We start from the raw sequence: 22,566 nt of genomic DNA, 5'->3' as shown, positions 1-22,566 counted from the left end.
GTAAAATATAAACAAGACATAATTGTTTTTGTGATATTTTTGAAATATTTTTCCTGCACCTACAAAAGATTTATTTTATATGCAGACGTGCCAAAGTTGCTCGACTGATTGGTTTACTGGCATTACACGCATCTGAACTTGGAGAAAATGTACCTGTTTCAGAGGTAACTTTCCTTTTTTTTGGGGGGGGAAGTTTTATTAATGCTTTTACTATTTATGTCAGAAACTTTCACAGTTTGCGGTTTTTTTGGGTGGTTTTTTTTTTTTTTTTGGAACTTTGCTTTATTTTTTCTCATACGTGTAAATAGGAATATAATTAATTCAGTTAATTAAGTGTATAAACTTCTGAGCTTATTCTATGTAGTTGTGGTTCTGATCTTTACTAACCTATGGCAGAACTACCCACAAATGATAAAACTCTAGCCTTTTGCTCTCCTTTTCAGTAAATTAAGTAGTCAATTCTTGTGCATGTGTGTTTAACAAGAAGAAAGTGTTGACATATTTGGTTATCCTGAAATGTATTTATTGTAATTAGTATAAAAATAGTACAATTGATTCTTAGAAATCCTTTTTTCCAAGAAGTAATTGAGGTGGGACTAGTTTGAGTTTCATCACAGTTCTTGAAGAATGTATGTAGTGAAGGGCAAGTCATTTTCTTTTGAGAAGAAAAAAAAATTTTAATCCTTTTTTCATTTTGCATGCTCAGTAGTTGACTTAGACTGCTTTGTCTAATCAGTCTTCTGTTTTACTGTCCTTTTTTGCATGTGACACATGCACACAGATTGCATAAAGTTGACAGAATCTGCTATTTAATATCTGTTTAAAGTGTGAATGTGACATCATTTCTACTTCATGAGGTGAAGTTAGGATTTGAACACAATGGGTGTTTGAATGTGAGAAACAACTGCTAAACACGCGTAGCAAATAAGCCTCCATACTGTGCAGATCTGGTGTGTACAAACATGTAGCTATAGGTTAATATCTGACTTTTTTGGCAATGCAACTAAGGATTTTTTTGTTGTTCTAGATCCTTCTGTTTTCTTCTTAATGAATATTAAGAATGATTATGATTATCTTGCTATGTTGCTTAACATTTCAATTCTGCAATGAAAGCTGAACTCAAAACATTATTGTTATTACCTAGGGTTTTTTGTTTGTTTTATCAAGTTACAAAGTGGGGAAAGAGTTCTTATGGTTACAGTCATTGAAGTTTGGTCAAAGTCTTTCAATATTGACAGTTGCATGTCAATTGAATTCCAGGTCACAATTAAAATGCGCTCTTGTAAGTGGCAGATTTTTCTGATATTTAATTTTTTAAAGTTCCAGTGAAAATATTCAAAAGTAATTTTGAGATGTCTATATAACTTTTGGCTTTAGGTGTTTGCTTAGGTGTTTAGCACTAACATATTCAGCGATAGTTTCCCTAGCTTCGCAGTTTCCATCGTAGAAAATACATATCCTAGTCTGCTTTGTGTGTGTGAAAGCAATAGATTGAATTAGTTGTACATTGAGCTATAATATTATGTGTTCAAAATGTTTCCTGTTTGGTTTTTTTATATGAACATAAAAATCATTCACAGATGGAATTTACAATTTTTAGAAATATGCTGATGCTCCAGCTGAAGTTTCTTGGTGGCTGCTGTGGTTTAGGAAATGTCAAAAACAAGATAAGATGCAGGTAGCCAGAACAGCATGATCTAAAATGACTTTCTGTGATCCAGGTCTTACAGACTAAAGATGTATGAGTGATCTATCTATTGGTAGTTGTTTCTCTATTTTGTTTCCTCCTTCATTCCTAGTAACTTCTGATACTGTTTGCTTTTTGACCCCTGTTAGACAGAGGTGATCTCTCTGTAGACCTATCTCCTATAGCCCCAAAATTTTGTTCCTAAGTGTGAAAAGTCATTTCAGAGCTCATGAAGATGCGATTCTGGAATTATTTTTGTCCCCGATGTGTGCCATACTATGTACACAGAGTTTTCTTTCCAATTTTTATCACTCAATCACAGCCCATTTGCAGTTCTTTGTTACCTCATTATACACTCATCCAGTTATTTGTGATTTGTTTTGTACTTTTAAAGTACTGCAGGACCTAATAGAGACTAATGCAGGACACCACTGCTGGCCCTTACATGTTAAAATCTGGCTCTTCATTTCTACCCCCTACTGTATTTTACCCAGTTATACATTTATTTAAGGATAGTTCCTCCATCTTTGAGGTTGAATCTGCACCATTACCTTTTTGTTTTTGTTGTTTAAACGATTTGTTAAATAGTAGTAACAATAAGTCCTGAAGAAGCAGAAAAACTTTAGGAAAGAAAAGAACATTCATCCTCATTTTACAGGCTAAACTAAACTTTCACATACTGTATGCCAAAAGACTGTAATTTGTTGTTTTTAGAAGAATTAATTTTAATTAATTAAGAATTAATTTAAAATTTTTTGTTTGTTTCAAAAGTTCTGATTCAGGTAATTGGTGAACAGCGATTTGTTTTGATTGTAACCACCAGAGGTCACTAAAATGCAAAAATAAAATGCAAGTAAACTACTAATTCAGAGACTAGACAAAGATGTACCTGTGGAACTGTGTACTATCTTTATCTTGCTGATATATTCCAATATGTAAGTTATATTAGCAAAAAATCATAATAAATGAATATTTAGTTGATCTATTTCTAGTTAAGTATTTTTTTAGAAGAATACCGCATTGATTAGAAAAAACGAGACTGATCTTAGAATACAGTGGGGAAACTGATCTCCTGTATTTTTTTCTTTAAATCACATTCTTATATTGAAGATGAAGACATTTTTTGTGTCATTTCTTCTATCTGGCAGGTGCAATAAAAGTTGATGATAGGTCACTTCTTTTTCTGACTTAGTAATGTATTTTTTTTTTCTTCCCATGGAATTGCCCTTTACAAATCTGAAACATCATTTCCTCTTATATATTCCTAGTTATCTTAGGAAAACACTTAACCACGAAAGTTTTATCTTTGTATTTAGGTTTTGAAACTGGTTCTTAAGGAACTAGATTCTACAAAAAAAGATTCTTTCTTTCCAGGATTCTTGGAAAGAAATATCTGCTTATTCTTCATCTTACAGAAAGAAAAATTCTTGCCAAGTTAGGGAGGCTTCCTTCCATGTATGTCTAATTTGTCTTATTTATTAAAAGAAGCTATTGTTCTTTCCTCTCTGTGAATAGATCAAGCCTTCTGCCATCTAGGACACAGCCACTCTGATGTGAAATTTCAGACTCTGTCTTTTGTTTTTGTAAGAGATAATAGAGCAACTTCACAGAATGCCTCCATGCTGGGGAGCAGTGTCCTTCTCTGTCTGGTAGGAGACCAGCCTCGTCCACCTATTGAGTTGTTCTCTGCCTGTCCTTTTGGTGGCAAAAATCTAGTCCTTTTCCTTAACACTTTTAAATTCACAAATTGGGAATATCAGTCTCACACTATGACCTAAGCAGCTGTGCCTGTTATTTTACAGACCTGGGGCCTCTGCTCTACTGAGTGTTTAAAGGGCTCGGAACCTGCTACAGCCTTCACACTGCAAGTTTCTTTGCAAAGCCTTTGGCTTATGGAATTCCATGGCCAAATTAAGAAACTAAATATCCTATGGAGAATGACAGCATATTAGAATATCTCTGTAATACTGACCTTAGAATATGATTCCTTTGTCAAAGCAATGGAATATCTTGATTTCTGTTTTCATCCAAATTGAAACTCCGTATAATTTGAGCCTTATTATTTCTGACTGAACCAACATACAATTTGGTGGTTGTTTTCTGCAGTTGCATCATTACAGGTCCAGTTTTATGACCTGTAAACTCACATGACTCATACTTTGGTCTAGGTCTCCAGTTTGTTCTCATTCAAATTCTTACGGAATGCCACTTTTATGTCATGTTCCTAGCCTATCTCTCCGATAACTCTTGTTTCTAGGTCTATCCACGTCTACCCATATTGTAAGGAGATTCAAACAAAAATGGTTTCATTTGGCCATTTATTCCCAACCTATTTAGTTTTAATGTTGTTTTTATTATAAAATAATTTTTTTGAGTCTGCTCACAAATGATCGTAGTTTTAGCGTATCTTTGTTTCCTCCAAGGGCACTTTTCTTTTTTTGCCCTGATACCTCTTATGTAAAAAACAAAATAAAACAACCCCCTCCCCTCAAAAAACCCAAACAAAACCAAAAAAACCCCACTCCACTTAAAAAAAAAAAAGTCTCTAGGTAGGAGATGGAAGCTGTAGCAGAGTGTGTGCATGAATACTTACACATGTGCACACACACAGAGATGTCTACTGTTTTGTAAAATTATTGTTTTAAAAGTTTAAAATTATTTCTGGCATAATCAGGACTGTCACTTGATATTTTGGTAACAGTGAGAGGAGATTCCATTTAAGTTTTCTGAGTGACTTTTAGTAAACTTTCAACCTCTATAATAAATTCCTTCAATTTATTTTCAACAACCTGGTCCATTGCATATAACTTACATACTTGCTGGGAGCACACAGGAGGAAAACAAACAAATAAAAGATCAACATTTCTCAGGTGAATTAGCCTTTGCTGGCAGAAACTTATGGTGTGTTTGAGTTCTTCCAAGTTAATAAACCGAAAATGTAAATATAATTAAATTAACAACAATGAATCTGTCAAGCATGGCAGTTCTGGATAGTTGGAGAAAATATTAAGACCTTTTATCATAATTGTAGGAAGATTCTTCCTCTCCCCCCCCCCCCCCCCTTCAGAAAATTGACTTTATCAATCCAGTTAAGTGGGCTTGCTTTATGTTTGAAATGCAAACCAAATTGGTAGTAGAAAAGAAGGAAATTCTCAGCTAGGGAACTGAAAACTTACATTGCTGATTGCAGGTTTAAATCACTTTTTGCAGTTTTCTTAGAATAATTGCCTGACCAAAGCAAAAACTGTACTCTTTTAAAAGACATTTAATTGACACTGTTTCCATAGTCCATTAAATCTACTCATTTTCCTCAAGAGATGACATAGTACATTTTTCCATTAAAATGCCATCAGTGGTCCTGCCAGTATGTCTCTTTGCAATAGTCTTCAATTTAGTTAGTTCTTATGATAGTAAAAATGCTGTAGGTTGTTTTTCTACAAGTCTGTTGTTTTTGGGATAATAAAGAACTATGCCCCTAGGATCCTTTTCTTTGGTGTATAAATATCTACATCTCTGGAAGGTAAAATGCTATCTGGGAGACTTTTGTCTGTTTTCAATATTTCATTTGGAATTCTAAACATAATTTATATTCCTCGTAAATCAGTGTTATGAAATACCAAGTCAATGTTCTCCTTCGGCTACTGCTATCATAAATACAATAATGACCTGGACTATTGTAAGCTTCAGAGAGAAGCTTGTTAAGGGAGAATTAAGGGTAACACGTTAGGGGAACAGACAGACCCTAAATTCATATCCATGTAAAGACTTCAGGAAATCAATGGGTACCCAGATACTGATTCAGAGTTGAGAGGGAAAACAGCTTCCCATCAAATGTTTTAATGTTTAATTTCCCTTCTGGGAGCTTTTTGGCAAAGGCAGAGAAAAGTGAACACATGTGTGGACAGTCAGTAGGTGGCTAGATGTGGTGCTTGCTTGAGTTTTGAGAGACTGGTGTGAGCCTCTGATCTGTCGATCTTTCTGCATCCCATATGTATGTCTGAAAGTCACACGCTATTGAATGGAGAGAAGTAGTATTTTACTGTATGTACTTAGCTTTAGAGCAAGAGCATGTGTTTTCGGCTTCTCATGTTATAGCTGAGTATTCTAAACCCTGAGCTTTGGGATATTTGGGGTTTGCATTTCTTTGTTTTGATGAGATTGGGGTTTTTTGTGTGGCAGGAATAAGTGTCTCAGAAAAAGTCTGAACTGATGAATCATCACTATCGGCTGTGATCTTAAGATGAATAATCAATAGACAACTGATCTTGATTAGAAGGAGCTTTTCTTTTTAGATCAGGCTCATTTTAACTTGCATCTGTTCTGTCATTCAGTTTGATGTGCGAATGCTTGTGCCAGCCCAAAGGAGGAGGTAGAGCAAGGTTGAATCTGTTTTTATTGATGGTGGCACTAGTTATACTGGCTTAAAATGACCAAAATTATGGTATCAAACTCAGAATAAATACCTGTGTGTAGTAAATAAGAATACAGCATGGACTACTGTAGTGTGCATCCTCATCTCTTTCGAATTCCTCTTCCATACAAGGTATCTTATGAATATTGTCAACGTGGTCAATGTTAAAAAATTCCACAGCCAATAAATCTTTTTGTGTGCATTCCTTTTCTCTGTCATGCATTCACCTGCTTGCATTCAATTCAATTACTAGGACTAAGTGGAGAAGTGAGAGCTCATTCTTCTTTAAAAAATAAATTTGTATGCCTATTAGTGTAATCAGCCATATTAAAAATCAGAGTGGTCTTAGATTTACACCCTACTTTCGAAGTTTTAGTGTATTAAAAATATCTATGTTTTTTCAGGAAAAAAGAATTTGAATTAAAAAAAGAAATGTGTTCTTATTTTTGGGAACGCTGAGGTCTTTTGTTTCCTGCTTGGGCAATCAGATAGCATTAAAGGTATGAAAACATAACACTGAGTAATTGGAATGAAATACTTCTGTCATTACTGGGTATGACTTTCTATTTCCAAATATAACTTCAAAGTATTTTCTGATTACTGTTTCCCCATCTTTTCTTTTCAATAGCTGTTTCATGGGATTTCTGTTAGATGTTATGGAGTTTGTGGCTCAGTGTCCAGTCCTGTTCAAGCCCCCTGCCCCCCTCCCCCCAATATTCCATCAGGCTGGGTTTTAAAGTAGAGGGGGGACATCCCCACCATCAACTTTACTGGAATACTATGTCCAGTTCTAGTCCACTTATCTCAAAAAGGCACTGTAGGAGTTAAAGATGATTTTGAGGAAAACCAGCAAGAATAATTAAGTAAAAGACCTTTGAGGTCAGAGTCAGATTCTTTAGTAAAGTGTCTGTCTTCAGTAAAAATTTTGAATTATCCTCAAATGCTGAGTGATATAGGAAAATATATATTGGAATGTTTTTCCTGTACTGTAGTTTAAGAATAAAGCCACTTCATAAAGTTAAAAAGTGGCAAATTAAGATCCAATGAGAGGATGCATAATGAGACAAAAAAACACCTTTCCATATGAGAACGTGAAAGCTGGAAAGTTGGCAAATTTCAGAAGTTTTAAGTGTTGATATAGGTAATGGGAGTATCAGACTTACAATAGCAAGTGCTAGCAAAACATTTCTGAAAGCCTCTAAAGGTGCATGCTTCAGATTTAATGTTGGTACCTAATTGTTCGGAGTTAGGAGATAGTTTTAACTAGGGTGTCCAAGCTCACTTTGAGGTTTTTGTACCTTTTTTTAAAAAGCATCTGGAGCTGACCACTCACAAAGCCAAAAAGCAGTCTTGATCCAGTTGAGAGCTGCTTAGCATCTTGTGTTTTTATTGACAAAGATTTGTCTTGTGAAATCATTATTTCTTTCCATATATCTTGATTTTAAAGAATTGAGTAACACTTTTTTTTAGGATAAAATTACAGTCGTACAAAACCTTAATTTACTGTCACAGTTTATAACTGATACATACATGGACTTATGTCAAGTTCTTTTTTTATGTTTAGTGAATGTATTTTGTGGCTGGGGGAACTCATTTATCTTTAATATTGCTGTGTAACTTTTTTATGTTGGTCATTTTGGAAGTCAACTTATTTGTGTGAAGAAAGTACGACACTAAAATCAACTTCCATTTTGGAGTGATACACTGAAAAAAAATGTTACTGTCATTCTGCTGTATATATGCCGTGAAACTGATGTGCAATTTGAGTGTAAGATTGCCATGGTTAAGTTGCTTATGTATAGAATAAAACATCTTACATCAGAGAACACTTTAAAAGGATTCTTCATAATTGGTTATAATGATGGAAGCGTTTCATGTCTCACCAGACAGCTTGTAGGACTATTTTCAGCATATATGCTTTCCTGTAATCACAGATTTTCGTTCATTCTAACCATTTGATATCTTTGCCCATCTCTACTGTAATATTTTTGCAACACAAGCTGTGAGATTTCTGTTTAAAGCATAGTGTGACTTTGTTTTCTAGACCTGTGGCCCTTCCCACTGTATTTCTTTTTAAATTGGGAAATGTTTCAATTGCTCTGCTTTAAGCTTTTCATGTTTTTTTAACATTGCATAGTCATTTGCTCTTGTACAGTTAGCTATTTGCATATTACCACAGCTAAAGAAACATAATTATCTGACAAAAATGCTGTTAAATAATGACTACTTTAACACTACAACCAGTATTTGATGCTTAATATCTCAGTATTTTACCTGTTAGCATAAAACAGTCATCATATACAGTTTAAAATGCAGCTGTTTAAACTCTATTGTATGACATTCTATAATTCAATTTTTTCTTCCATTCTATCCATTATAATGTAAATGTACAGCAAGGAATACAGTTTTAAGTCCTACTTAGTTAAAATATTTTACATTTGTAGTTAAAAGTAATATTTTTTTCCACTATAAAATAATTCTTTCTAAATTACTATTTATTATACTTTTTTAACTTAAATTCTGTGATAGTCAAATAAGTTGTCATGTTTTAAACTGGTTATTCCTCTCTCCTAGATTATTCTCAGGTAGCTTTTAGAGCTGAGTGACTCCCACTGGAAGAGAATTTTACATGCACAACAACTGTAGAACCAGTAATTTCTTTTAATGTTAATGGGAGTTATGTCTAGTGAGGACTAAATCTGCTCCAAAAAAAATGAGATACATCATCTCTTATTTTCTATTTCAGAACTGGAAATATGCAGAGAAATTTCTATTGTGCAAAACCTACTAAGAAACAGAGCTTGACCCAATAGTTCTTATTGTTAAAAAATATAGATAAGCATAATTGTTAGGCTAATAAATAATGCTTATAGTGTCAACATTGAGTTATGTTTTTCCTTCAATTCAGCTGCATAGAAAACATAGAAATAATTATATGTGCTATAACTTTTCTGTCACTAAGTCTACCGATTTCATGTTTGCCTGAGAGCAGAGGTTGTTCTTAAGCAGGAGCATAAGAGAAATACTTCATGGATTAGTTTGTGCAAACCATCCTTTTCTAGGGCTGCAAAGAATTAAACCTGGAAGCTTCTTTGATTTGGAAGGCAACTGGAGGATTCTTGAACAGGATTTACCTTTTTATCTTGATTCTAGGGTGATAAGCAGTTTCAGGTTAACTTACTTCCAGAGGAAAATGATGATTATGTGAAGCGTACCATGTATCTGACAGCTACCTTTATTATGTATGTACTGTGCAGTGTTTTATTCTGACTGTTGTACTATGTGGGCTTTTGCTGAACTAATTTCAGTTTGTCCCTCCTCTGGCATCGCTTTCCTGAGGCTTTAGAATATACTTGTGTCCTGTTCTGTGTATGCATGGAATAATTTTGCCTTTATTGGTTGTATTTGGGAATCTAAACTGAAAACGTTCTGTGATTTCTTAGAGTTTTTTGGTGTTATTCATACAGACACAGAGCAAGATGAATTGAATATGCATTTTAATTTTTTTCTTAAAGCCAAAAAAATCAAGACAAGTAAAATCAAATCCCGTATAGGAAATTTAAGGTATCTTCCTATTATTTTCTCAAAAACATAAGGGTGGTTATCCTGCAGCATTAAAAATGGAAAAAAATTGGCCTGTCAGCGGTACTAAATGAATGTGATGTTAACAAATAAACTGTCAGCCACTTCACCAGTTACCTTTGGGAATACACCCTTAGCTTTCTTGGTAAAGCCTGTACTCTTGAGAGCACTGAGAACTGTTTCATGGAGAGGAAAAAATTCCAAATATTCTAAAGCCCCAAGAGCACTTACTGCCTGCAGTTCCCTCTCTCTATTTAAAATTAGGCAGCTAAATTAGTAAGTAGAAAATGCAGCAGGGATGCTTGAACAATCCTTACTTTTACAGCTAACAAGCAGATCTGTCAGCTAACGGAGCCTGCTTTCTCATGAATTGACTTGCAGCTCACTGACTTTTAAACTGAATTACATAAAGGCTACCATTTAGCATATTCACCTCTGCCTTTGTTAGCTATCACAAAGTTTAAAGAGAAAATCCTTGGTTTAGGAGGCTGTGTTCTGATAATTAATAGAGTAATCTCTGAACTTTGCCTATGTGTAATGTGTTCAAAATTTTTTCATACATGTATCCTCTGTTTAAAAAGAAATGAGTTTGTACCACAGCTTTTCTGTCACTTTTATGTTGTTATTTTGCTTCTAGAGGCTTAAAAACCCCATTACATTTATTTATTTATTTATTTACTCTTGCTTAGTTTGGTAGAAATTGGGTAAGAGGTTTCAAATGATTGCAGGGAAGGAGACAATGCTAAAATGATTGTCTAAATGATTCTCTTTTCATGCTGCCCCAGTTTTCATGAAAACCACACATCAAAGTAAACGTATACAATTTTGTAGTGTTGTGAGTCATGGAACAGAAAGAGAGATGAATTTGTCATATGTGTTGTAGATTTAAATTAGATTTGTTCTTTCACTAGTATTTTTTGGCATCATGGATAGACTTTAGTCTTTGCTTGTAGCATCAATTTTTGTTGTTGCTTTCACTGGCATACTCTGGGTAAGTTTTGTAGAACAAAATGAAAGTTAAGGTAAATGTTGAAATGAATAGTTTGAAAATAGTATGTTTCTCTCATTTCTTAGATTGACAAAAGGTCTTGCACTGGCAAATTAATCAAATCATAGGCTAATAACAGGAGAGAAAAATCCAGCCTTTTCCTCTAAAGCACATACATGCTTGCTTGACACGATTAGGCTACAACATGTTCTTGAGATAGAAATTGCACACTGGTGGTAGCTGAAAAGCCTAATTTCCTGCTGCCTTCTGATTACAGCACTAAAAGACACCCAAACCAGGCTCAGTGTTAGGCAAGATCAGTTGTATATTGGTTGTAGTCCTAGCTTTTCCTCTGAATACAAGCCCCTTCAGCTAGCATCTGGGGGAAAAAAAAAAATTTAGTCTGAAACATTTAAAAATGAATTCTGTAGAGAAGAAGGAAATTTCTAAGCAGGTGTTGTTTGGTCTGGTTTGCATCTTCACTGAGCAGAATGAAGGAATTTGCAATAAGCAATAAAGGAAACTAATTTCAAAGAAAACTCACGGCAAATCCTCAGTCTGTAGAATTTTTTAAAAATATGATAAATTCTATATAGAATTAATCAATCTAAAATATCCTGCATGGTCAGTTTATTGATGGACATTGGTTTTCAAGGGTGTCATCAGCACAGCTTCTAAATAAGTGGATAACAGGGCCACTGCCTGGAAGTAAAAGAAGATGTCTTAGAGTAACTTCACATAGCATTATGAAAAGAATAAAAATCCAGAAACATGATATTCAGAAAAGGCAAGGATGAGTGGTGGGAACCTGCGTATAATGAAGATAGTTAAATATAGGGAAACAAAAAGCAAGAGGAGAAGAAGAAGAAAAAAAAATAACAGGGAAAAAAGAAAAATGTCTTGTTTGGATGCTCTGCTGAATCTTAATCTGTGAAAACTCGTTTTTAGCTCCAGTTTACATCTGTGGATGTAAACCAGCTCCAGCTGATTGCCACTGACCTCAGTTTTGAAGGCAGAAATCTTTCTAATTCAGGGACCCTTCACTTTTTGGACTCCTGAACAATCTTTTTCATTCCTACCCTTGGCAAAAACAAAACCAGGATCTCTCTCATGTTTGAAGCGAATGTTTTTATCTGGTCCTTTCTGTCATTAAAAAGCTTCAAACTTAAGGGCTGGGGTGGAAATCAGATATATTCATAAACATCTGCAACTGAGGTCATGTAATAATACATCTGTCATGACAGACAAGAAGAGATAATTATTTTTTTCTTAAAAATGAAACAAAAACCCAACAAACAAACCAACCCCGAAGCTTGTAGACAGTTCTTTTACATGCATTTTTGATGTGTTAGTAAACATCACAGGTTTGTAAGTTAATTCCTATTTGTATCTGATTGTATCTGTTTGGGATCTTGGGTTGATTCCAAAGCAAGTCGATGGACCCTCCATTTCAGTTCATGATATCTGGTTGGCTACTCGTCTGCTAAGACCCCTTCCTACACCAGTTATGTAAAAGCTGAAAAGATAAGAGTTTTCATGGTGAATCAGTTTTGCATTGCATTCCACCTGGAAAAATATCGCACATCCATCTTATATTGCTCCCTAGAGGAGTTATATTTCTGCATAAATTATGCAATATGTTGTACATTTGCTTATCTTTTTTTCTACATTCAGGACAGCGTAAATACCATGTCCATAGTCTGATGGTCATAATTCCCTTCAGTCCTCCTCATTCTATGACCCAGTTTATTGCAGTGAACACAAAATGTGCAAAACCTGAATATTTCACTGGCTCAGACCCTTTCTTCTTGTATCTGCACCCCATGGAAGAGTTTGACAAATATATGTGTTTCCATCTTGCCACCTGATTCTTCAGTCAAGCCACTTGTTTATTTCAGGATATTTAACCAGCTTTCACTGAGGTGCAGTAGGTCACAGATACATGTGGATCCAACTCCTGATTAAGTACGGTTATCCCTTGTAATGGTTTAACTATTAATACTCTATTGAGAAGGGAGGTAGGCAACATGCATGAGATGTTCAGAGAAGGCTGGTCATTTTTTTTTTATGCACTATTTTAAAGATGAGTACTTGGTATAAATATTACTGTAGTTTCTTTTCTGGTTAGTGGCAAGATAACCACAGCATACTTTCTCAGCCTAGTGAGAGTGCTTTTCTCCAAGGAAAGTGAGATTTCGTTAGCATTACTTGCCCACATTACATGATGTGTGTGTACTCGCAAGAAAATGAACTGAAAAGCAATTTCTATTCTGCTTGAGGCATAGACAGCTTTTATCACTCTAAGGGTTTGCAGAATTACAAATATGTTTTAATTTCCACTAATAGTTGCTGACAGTCATACTAATAGATCAAAGAGAGAGTAATATTGTAAATCTATACATTGCTACTTTACATCTTAAGGTGTAAAATAGCTTCTCTTCTTGAATATGCTGTAATTTTCACTTTTGGACTCCTAAAACTTCAGGGAAATTCTAAATATAGCTTGAAATGCGTTGAGAATCTGCCACAGGTAACATATCAACTCCACACACTATTGTTGTAAATGAAGGTAATGACTGTCCATCCAGATATGAATCTTTCTTCTTTCTTCTCTTGTTATAACTATACTATATCTATCCAGTATGACAGCTAGTGTAAAAGGTGTAGGTAATCTAGTAAATTTAAGATGCTTTTACCAGACAGTGTAGGACTTGCAGTTCATTACTACTTACTTCACTGAAGGGGAAAATGTAGGCAGGTTGAAAAGAAAAAAATGTACTATAGGTAAGAAGGAGACTTTATTTGTCAGACTATGTAATTAAAATAAATTTGATTTTTCTGTTGGGGATTTTTCCAGGTAATTAACTTTGTTTACCTAAAATTTATGCCATCCTTTAACACTGAGGTCTTTGGGCACATTTTTTAAAGTCTTATATTTTTCCTTATGAAAGGATGAAAGAATATTTTAAATCTTGTGCAAATCACTATTGTCAAGATTAGAAATAATCTGTGCACATGACAGAGCAGGAAACAGCTTGCCTTACTCCTTTTAGGACATTTAAAACATGTTCTTAAATTTCTATATTCATAAATACTTTGTAGTATAACATTACATGTATTTTATAAAAACATTTGTATATATATAATTGTGCTTATAATATAGATGATGAATCACAACTTCCTGTTTCATAGCTTCTGTTGCAGAGGATGTGTGAAGATCTTCTTAAGTTTGGTTAACAGCACAGACACTCTGCTTGTTCAGTGTGTGACATATTCTGTGAGCTCCCATTTCCTGCACTTGTATAATATTTGATTACTTAAATGTGTTCAGTGAACAGAGGGAAGTTATAGGGTAAATGTTAGACTGTATTCTCTCTAAAGAAAAAGAGGTCATTATCTGATTATGGTAAATATAGACTTGTGTTTGAGAGACCATAAGCATTTAAGAATAGTGAGTATCCTCTATAATGTGTGGTAATTATTTATTCTTCATTGCCTTCTGCCATAGTACCCCCCTTAAGTTCTATTAGTCTTTGGTTTCTGCTAATTAATTGTGCTTTTCTTGTTATGGATCTACTTACAGTTACTAAAATTAACCTTTAATGGACAAATTTATCACAATATATGAAGATAATCAGTATAAAAATTCATGAAACTCATTCTTTGTCTCTTTAACAAAGATTTAATAATTTTATTGCAAGTCAGTTGCTGATCTTATGGTTCAGATTTCTTCAGGCAGATCTTCTCTTGTTTAATAAGCCAACTTTTTCTTAAAACAAAAACTTGAATTTATTGCAGTGTTGACTAGCTTTTTGGCAGTTTCTGTTAGTGCACAAGAAAGGAAATAACTTTTAGTTTAAATCTTGTTAACTCAGTTATACCACTTTCTCATTCAAATATGAGAAAAGAGTAGGAATCAGAACATCAGAAACAACTTCCTCTTATCAATTCTGAATAAAAATAATAACTAGGTCTACTAGTCTTAAAATCTTGAAGGAGAGTGAGAAACAGTAATTTCTGTTCATCAATATACAATATTGTCCTTTGATTTAATTTTCATTAATTTTAAATCTTAAATACTTAATTTTAATGAACAACCAAAAAAACGCAGAAGATGCATAATCTACCCAGTATATTTTATGGTAATGATAGTTTTTAAAAACTTCAGTTGAGTAGTAAGGTAGTCAAACAGATCTTAGTACAAGTGAGTAAAGGAATAGTTTACTAAGTACAAAGTTTAATTCATGATTTTATCTAATAGAACATAGGATTCTGAGAATTGTAGGACTTCATACGTAAATGTGTTTAGATAATAAATTGGTAAATTTTGATGGCACACTAACAATGCTTTGGGAAAATAAATATTACAGGTGCAAAACAAGATTAGTGTTGATATTGAAGCAGAGGTTTCTGCTGCTTGAAATACATCATTAAAACTGATAATTTTGAACACCCTGCCTTGATTCTCTATAGCAGATGTACTGTTTGATTTGTATTTTCTTCATCAAGTCCTGCCTGCAAACAAACAAGCAACCTTAACTTAGGTATCATGATGATTTAATGTCCCTAGCTAGTCTGCTGGGACTATCGTCTGCAGCTCATGTTATCACACAGCTCATCAGTTTTGTGTAGTCTAAATACTATCTCATGGTGTGTTCACCCTCGGTCTAAAGAGGCAAAGTTGAGAGGTGTTAACCGGATATGAATAATGTCTGTTAATGCCACAGTGCTGAGGTACTTTTAGTGGTATTGATTCCACAGTGAAAGTAGTTCTCAAAATATGTATTTCGTCACAAAAGCAAGAATAATTCTGTGTAGCTATAGAAAGCAAATCTAATAAAGGAGAAAATGCTGTCATAATGTGTTCATCATTTAGTGCAGAATTGTACTTGAACCAACTTGACTGCCACTTTCTCAAGCTGATATATTAGAAGCTTTAAAACCTGCTGATACATTTATTTCTTTACTTAAATATGAAAGTGAAGCTCTCTCTTGAATGGCAGGCTATTTAAAGTTCCCTGATAATGTCTGAAGAAATGTTCTGAAAGCAGTTAAAGAAAACAGTTAATGAACATAGCATTACATAAAAAAAGGGAGAAGGTCAAAGTTTGTTTAGTAGATCTTGTTTCTTTGATTTGAAGACTACATTTCCAGTTTTTATATGATTTCCCTGTACAAAGTTTCATGTTATGTTATGAAGCTGTTAAGGTCAGACGGTGAAAGAAAATCAAGGAAAGTTGAGGATAAAATCTCCTTAGTGCTCTGGAGAAGAAAAAGTGCTGTACTGCCAAATATATCTGTAAACTATTTAAAAAAAAAAATGCAGATTTTATAACTTTCAGGACTGGAATTGGTTGTTTCCTGGGATGATTGTTAAACTCTGTAAACTCCTGATTCCTCTCCACCCCCAACCTGATTCACCTTTCAGTTCCCTATATGCTTTTGTGAATGTCTGTGACAGGATTTTCACAGAATATTTTCTTGCAAAGTCTGCTAAAATGAGGCTGATTTTCACAGATTATTTTCTTTGAGCTTTTGAGGCCGTTGTGTCAATATCTTGCCTCTTTCTATATAGATGCAAATGACAGTAAGGTTGGAGACTGGAATCTAGCCTTTATGTGCAAAAATATTATAAGTTGCAAAAACATACCTTGCATTTAATATTAGTAAAGTATCTAGGAGACAAGAATATTTGTTTACTGAGCAACTGATCTTATGTATCTATGAATTTGTCATTGTAAAAAATTTAAACCTTGTAATGAAAGCAGTTCAGAATTCAGCAACATCTACAAGTAGTTTTCCAATAAAGATCTCTAGAAGATGATGTCTTGCAATAAATCTGAAGTGACTTATAAGATGCTCATAAGCATTGAGGCAGTTTCTTCTATCAGGATAATATTAGGATGTTCTGATATTCTGAACTGCAAGTCAGGGATGATAATGAATTTATCTTCTGTTTTTTTCAAGATTATGTACACTATTACTGGTCCTCTCCCAGAAAATAACAGAATTTTTGTCTCCTGCCTAGCACACCTCTCAGTTAAAATACTCTCTAAATTATACTGTTTTGCTACGTGTTTTTTCTTTGTAGATAAAAACTAAATTATGTTTTTACCTTTTTCTTATTGGTGGATATGTAATATATGTATACTCCATCAAGGATTTAATAATGTATTACACTTTTATTGGGGTGCATGCATAATGACAAATTTGCTATCTGCTTTGCAGTCATCAGCAGCCAGCATATGTGTTTTGGCATTTATATGCATTGCTTTATACAGAAAGGGATTTATGTTCAAAATCACAATTTTCTTTAGCTTGCTGAAAAAAACCTCTGAGTAACATTTTCTTTTAGCTGCTTCTTGCTTAATGACTAGATGGGACTGTGTTTTGCTTGGCCTTTTGAGGTAGTGGGAGGAGAGCGCATGTTTTGAAAGTAGAGAGCCAGGACTATTTCGGATGATCTTTGCCTTTGGCCAAACACTTCTCATGATTTGTGAGAAAACCACAATGTTGCTGTTGTGGTTTGTTTGGTGGTGGTGGTTTATGCTTGTTTTAGTTTTTAATTATTTTTTTGCTGTGCTACCCAAAGTAAAGAGCATGTGTCTTGTAACTCTGAAAAGCTTTTATGTTACATCCTTCAGTTACCACACATGTCTTCAAAGGCATGTCACATTAAATCCCTTTCAGAGGAAGGGCTGTAGATTGTTTTGCTCTCTCCTTTGGGAGTAAGTACTGAAGTGGCTTTGGCCCACAGTTTTCTAACAAAAGAAACTAAAATTCCTTGTGAGCTTTACTGTGAATTGTTCATACGGATGACAGTGTTACATTTCTATCACTCTAGATTGAACTCCTAACCTTATATACTTCCCTTAGTCTCTTTCTGCATCCCTGTTGTCCTTTCATCTACATCTGTTTCCTCAACTTCAAGCTTCCCATTTCCCAAGCTTTTCCTGCTCCTACATTTGTAACATAGAAGCTACACCACTTCCTTGGTTATGTCCAGAAAATGTGTGTGTATCTATTGTTTGTTTCTGAGCTGCATCAATCCTTTGTCAAGCACCAGAAGAAACTTTGGAAGTAAGATCTGCTGCTGTAGCTACAATGCAGGTATATGAACATGGCTATATTTTGTCATTCATCTTTATGCTGGTCTTTTCTTCCACTTCAGAAAAATGTGCAATGTGGCATTATAGTCAGCAATAGCATGTGTTCCCTCTCTGTGGCCTCATATTCAACCCTGGCTATAGTCTGTCTCCACAACTCCGTCCCATAATAATGGGATATATATGGGATAATAATGTCACATAATCTCCCATGCTTGAAATGTGTTGGTTAAGAACATGAAAGAGTTAGAGAACACATAATGGCAAACAAATCACAGATTAACTACCACAGTTTAACCAGATTTTGTGAACTTCTTGACTTTTCCAGGTCACCAAGTGAGGTGAGTCCAGATTTTAAATGTACTGTCTGAAATATTAGTCTCTGCTGTACACTGGGCTATATGAGTATTTCAGCTGTGTTGAAAACCAGCTATCTGAGCCATCTCTCATGGTTCACCTGAAAGGTTCTGTCTGCTGTGAGTAGTTTTTTCTGTTTAGGGAAAGCTGCTTAACAGAGGCAAAACTATGAAGCTTGTAAGTGTTAGGGTGGTGGGACTCAGTCAGCTGAAGTGAATTGAGCAGCTCCTTGAGAATGCAGTGAAGCCAATGCTCAAGAGAGTTAGACTTGGATCTTCCATGGAAGGAGAAAGGAGCCTCCACTAGCAGGCCCGTAATCAGAACTGAAAAATTCCTGTCTGTTTGTTGGATTGATTTGAGACCAGTCTGCAAGAATGGCTATCAGGTTCTCCATTTAAATCCTCTGCAAAGGCTGAGAATATCTTGGGAAACTGACTGCACAAAGTAAGTGGTTTCCCAGAACTGCTGCTGTTTAGACCCCTTGTGCGGGTTGAAGTGCTGCTTTTTTGTATTCAAATAGGACTGTAAATGTTGAGTTCCCTGAGATGAGTGATAAAGTCTGTGCTCCATATGCTCTGTATACAGATAATACTTGCTCAACTGGGAGAAACACTAGAGAATTTTTTTTTCAGCTCATTAACTCTTCCCTATTGTTTAACCATGTTAAAAGTAGTTTTAAACTAGAAGAGAACAATAAAATGTCTATTAGAGTGATCCAGTACTTATTTTGTTATGATTTGATTAGTTAGATGATCTTTGTTGTATAAACATTTGTGCTTCTTATCAGATATTTGTAGCAGTGTCAATATCTTAAGACCTGGACTCAATGGCTTTGGGATAGGATTGTCACAGAGTTAATCCTACTTCAAAGTATTTTTAAACAAGTCCATTTTTAAGACCACCATCGTTCTCTCCTAAAGCATAAAATAAACACATGAAATGTCTTGGTGATGCTGCTGATAATGTTTCTGCTGTTTAAAGGGGAAAAGGAAGAGTTCATAAGCAGAAGAATGAAATAAAATTCATGCTCCATTTGTTATACTAAAGGAGATCATAAAATGATGGTTTCTATTGCCTTGTTTTCTGTGTAATAGTGGAATATGCAATAAGTATCATTATTTGCCTGAACTATTTTTTTCCTGTTCCTGTACGCTAAGATACTTTACAGCAATGCTTTCTCTGTTTAATAAAAAAAATAGTGTGAACTACATCACACTTCACATCAGAAGTAATAATTAAAAAGTTGACTGTTTCCAAGGTTTAAAATGGAATAGTATATGCAATATTACTGTTTATTTAAAGTACAGAGTACATAAAAATAACTTCAGATCTCACTTAGCATATCATGCAAACTATTGGAAATCACTGACTTCACTGACAGTATCTGTTTACAGAGCTTATTTGCTGTATCTCATAAGTACTTTAAAAGTATTAGAACTAAATCCTTCCTAATAGTCAAAGGAACTACTTAAGGGACATAGGAAGTGTATTAAAACCATATCTGCTGAATTGTCGTCTTTTCCTACTCTTGCAAGGCATGAATGTTTTGGTGCAGGGGGTACATGTAGATCCATCTTTCCTAAATTAAAGAAACAAATGGCTTCTGTACTACTATATGCTTGGTACATATTGGAGCGCATTTGGGTTTTGGGGAGCACACCCCAGCCAGCAGATAGCATGCTTTTTAATTTAATATGCGGTAGTTAAATGATCCTTGGTTTCTTGAATGAATCCAGCATTAAATGTTGGGTTGAAATCTGTTCCATATGTCTATGGGAAAGTGATTTTTTTTTTTTTTACTAGGTCACCTACACAGGATGAATCAGAATTTTCAATTTCCCTCCACCCCCTCAATATAAATACTATGTATGCGCTTTGCAAACAGAAACTCTTGAGGTACAGAAAACTAAAATGAAATGTCCAGTTCTCATGCAGTGAGTCGCCAGTAAACTCAGAGATCAGGAGACAAATCTTTGAGTTGCTATCTCCTGATGTGATATCTACACAAAAGACAGCATTGTCTATTTTTGCTGTTTGTTGGTTTTGTAACCTGATGACGAGGAGAACTTTTAGATCTTCTGATAGAAACATAGGAACAGCAAGTAGAGTTTTCTTCCCTGGCAGATCTACTTCTACTGTCCTGAGGGAAAGGGAAGAAGGGATAGCTGACAGTTTGTCACCTAGACTATTTCCTCATTGCATTTTTCTCCACGTTGCATATGTAATCTGTTTTGTAATTTTTATTTTTTCTTGTCTTTCCATGCTTACTAAATCCTTTACAATGGCTCTTTAGTGAAGAGTATATCAGTAAGATGATATCAGTAAGATGGCATTTCAGATAAAGCTTGTTACCCTTAACAGTGCATTTTGCTGGAGAAAAGATTATACATGTTGTTCTAGGATTTCTTTTTTTTTTTGTTTTAGGCAATTATACTTTTAACTGAACTAATCAGAGAGAACTTCAGAAATAGCAAATTGAAACAATGCCTTTTACCAGCACTTGGGGAGCTTCTTTACCTCATAGCCAGCGAGGTAAGACTGTCACGTGATCCTTAAAATTTTAATAAATATCAAAAAAATTTCCCATGGAAAGGTAGACAAAAAAGGCAAATTACTTTGTCATTTGTATCCGCAACAGTTTCTTGTCCATGTATGTTCTGTGATACTTTTTCTATTTTAAGAAACATGTTAGTCCAATCATGTACTTCATCTGAGATAGATTAAATGGCATTCTTCAAGTATAGAGTTCTAACTTCATAAAACAATTTCATTAATCACCATAATGACTGCTGGCCTCCAAGTGGCAGATCTAAGTGTTAGAATGTCTTAGCTAGAGACTTTGATTAAATAGGATGTATCAGTACAGCCCATGATATAAATAAATGAATGTATCCAGTCCATATCAGATCTTATTCTAGCATGGTTGGATTCACAGTGCTGTGGAAAAGGAAATTGAATGATCCTGACTAATTTCAAATGGAATTATGGTGATTCCTGACTAGAACTAATTTAAACCTTCAGTCTAGAAATAGTAGATTCACATTAAAAATAAACAGAGGAAAAGAGATACTATTAATAGTAGGACTTGAAGATGACAGCTCCTCTAAACCCTCACCTTTCTTTTCCCTTATTCAAAGAGTAAAGTACTTTCTTTTAGTTATTGGAAATGAAGGTGACTTCAAACAGAAAAAGCCTAGCCCTAGCTTCTCTGAAGCCTTTGTATTAATTGCATCATCTAATTGCTCTGAATGCTATCATGTTAGTTATCAGTCTGCCAGGTCACTTGATAAAGGAATGAAAATACCAAATAGATCTGAGTTTTGGCTTACTGTAGTTATGGCTTTGTGCTGAACTTCCATGTTTTATTGTCCTCATCCCTAGCTCCTTTGCATGTTCCACAAGATGAAATGGTTGCCTTGTTTTTTGTAGGCTAGCAAGCGTCGTCCTTTTCTGGTTAGACAATTGCCAAAATATCTATCAAACACACAGAGTCACAGAACTTGTTCTAACACTGAGAAATTATATTATGGAAAATAAATCCACAGTCACAGTTTATTTTTATGTATTCTAATACTTCCTCAGTTTTCCTCAGGGGGAAGAAATTTGTACTTAGCATCATCAGACAGACCGCAAACTGTATAATTTTTAACCACTAATAAAAACAAACAAACTTAAAACTGCAACTTGAAAATTATAATTGACAAGAGTATTTTGCACAGCTTGATTTTATTTTGTAATTAAACTGCAGTGATTGAAACAAGTCTGTTTACAGTGGCTCTATAATAACAAAATGATTTGCATGCACTGACCCTAAGACATTTTTTTTCCCCCTTCTGAAAATGTGAACTGACAAAATTTTGAGTCTGCTACGTCTTTATGAACTTCATAATGTTTGAAGCATGATAACTTGTATTTAAATGACAATTCTACCATGTTTCAGGAAGATCTATAGTAATGGGTTGCATTGCTTTGAGTTATAACTACAAGATTATTAGAGAATAGGAAGAAATTTTGGAACTACTCTACACATATGAACTCAAGGCACTGTGTCTTGGTAAAACTTGGTAAAAAAAATATCAGTGTGATTTGTATGCTTGGAGATACTAACTTATTTTTAAAATTTTTTTAAGAAAAGCCCTTTATAAAGCTTTTAATTTCTCTATACTGTGCCTACTTAACGTCAGAATACTGTAGTGTTGTAGGCATTTTGTTGCTCATTAAACTGCAGAACAGTAGTATTGAATGACCTTGCCAAGATCACACACAAAGTCAATGGTAGTATAAGATGAAACAAGAATGTTTATTCCCAATTTGTATCTTTAAACAGCAAAGCTTTATTCCTTGACTAATTTAAGAAAAAAATCATAACTGCATCTGATTCATTAGGAACTGTACACAAAATAATTTTGTTTGCCTTTTTCTCCTTGTTTTCTTC

General features: G+C 34.4%; 1 protein-coding gene across 1 annotated transcript in view; it reads left to right on the top strand.

The window, feature by feature from the left end:
- ULK4 (unc-51 like kinase 4) overlaps positions 1 to 22,566 on the top strand; it is a 254,519-nt gene that overhangs the window by 23,678 nt on the left and 208,275 nt on the right. The window contains 2 exon segments of the mRNA XM_075705440.1: positions 86 to 164; positions 20,556 to 20,663. Coding sequence (XP_075561555.1) covers positions 86 to 164; positions 20,556 to 20,663 — 187 coding nt within the window.

Source organism: Pelecanus crispus, chromosome 2, assembly GCF_030463565.1.
Source record: "Pelecanus crispus isolate bPelCri1 chromosome 2, bPelCri1.pri, whole genome shotgun sequence".
Classification (NCBI taxonomy): domain Eukaryota; kingdom Metazoa; phylum Chordata; class Aves; order Pelecaniformes; family Pelecanidae; genus Pelecanus; species Pelecanus crispus.
Note: the sequence above shows the minus strand (reverse complement) of the source record. Positions and strands in the feature narration are given on the sequence as shown.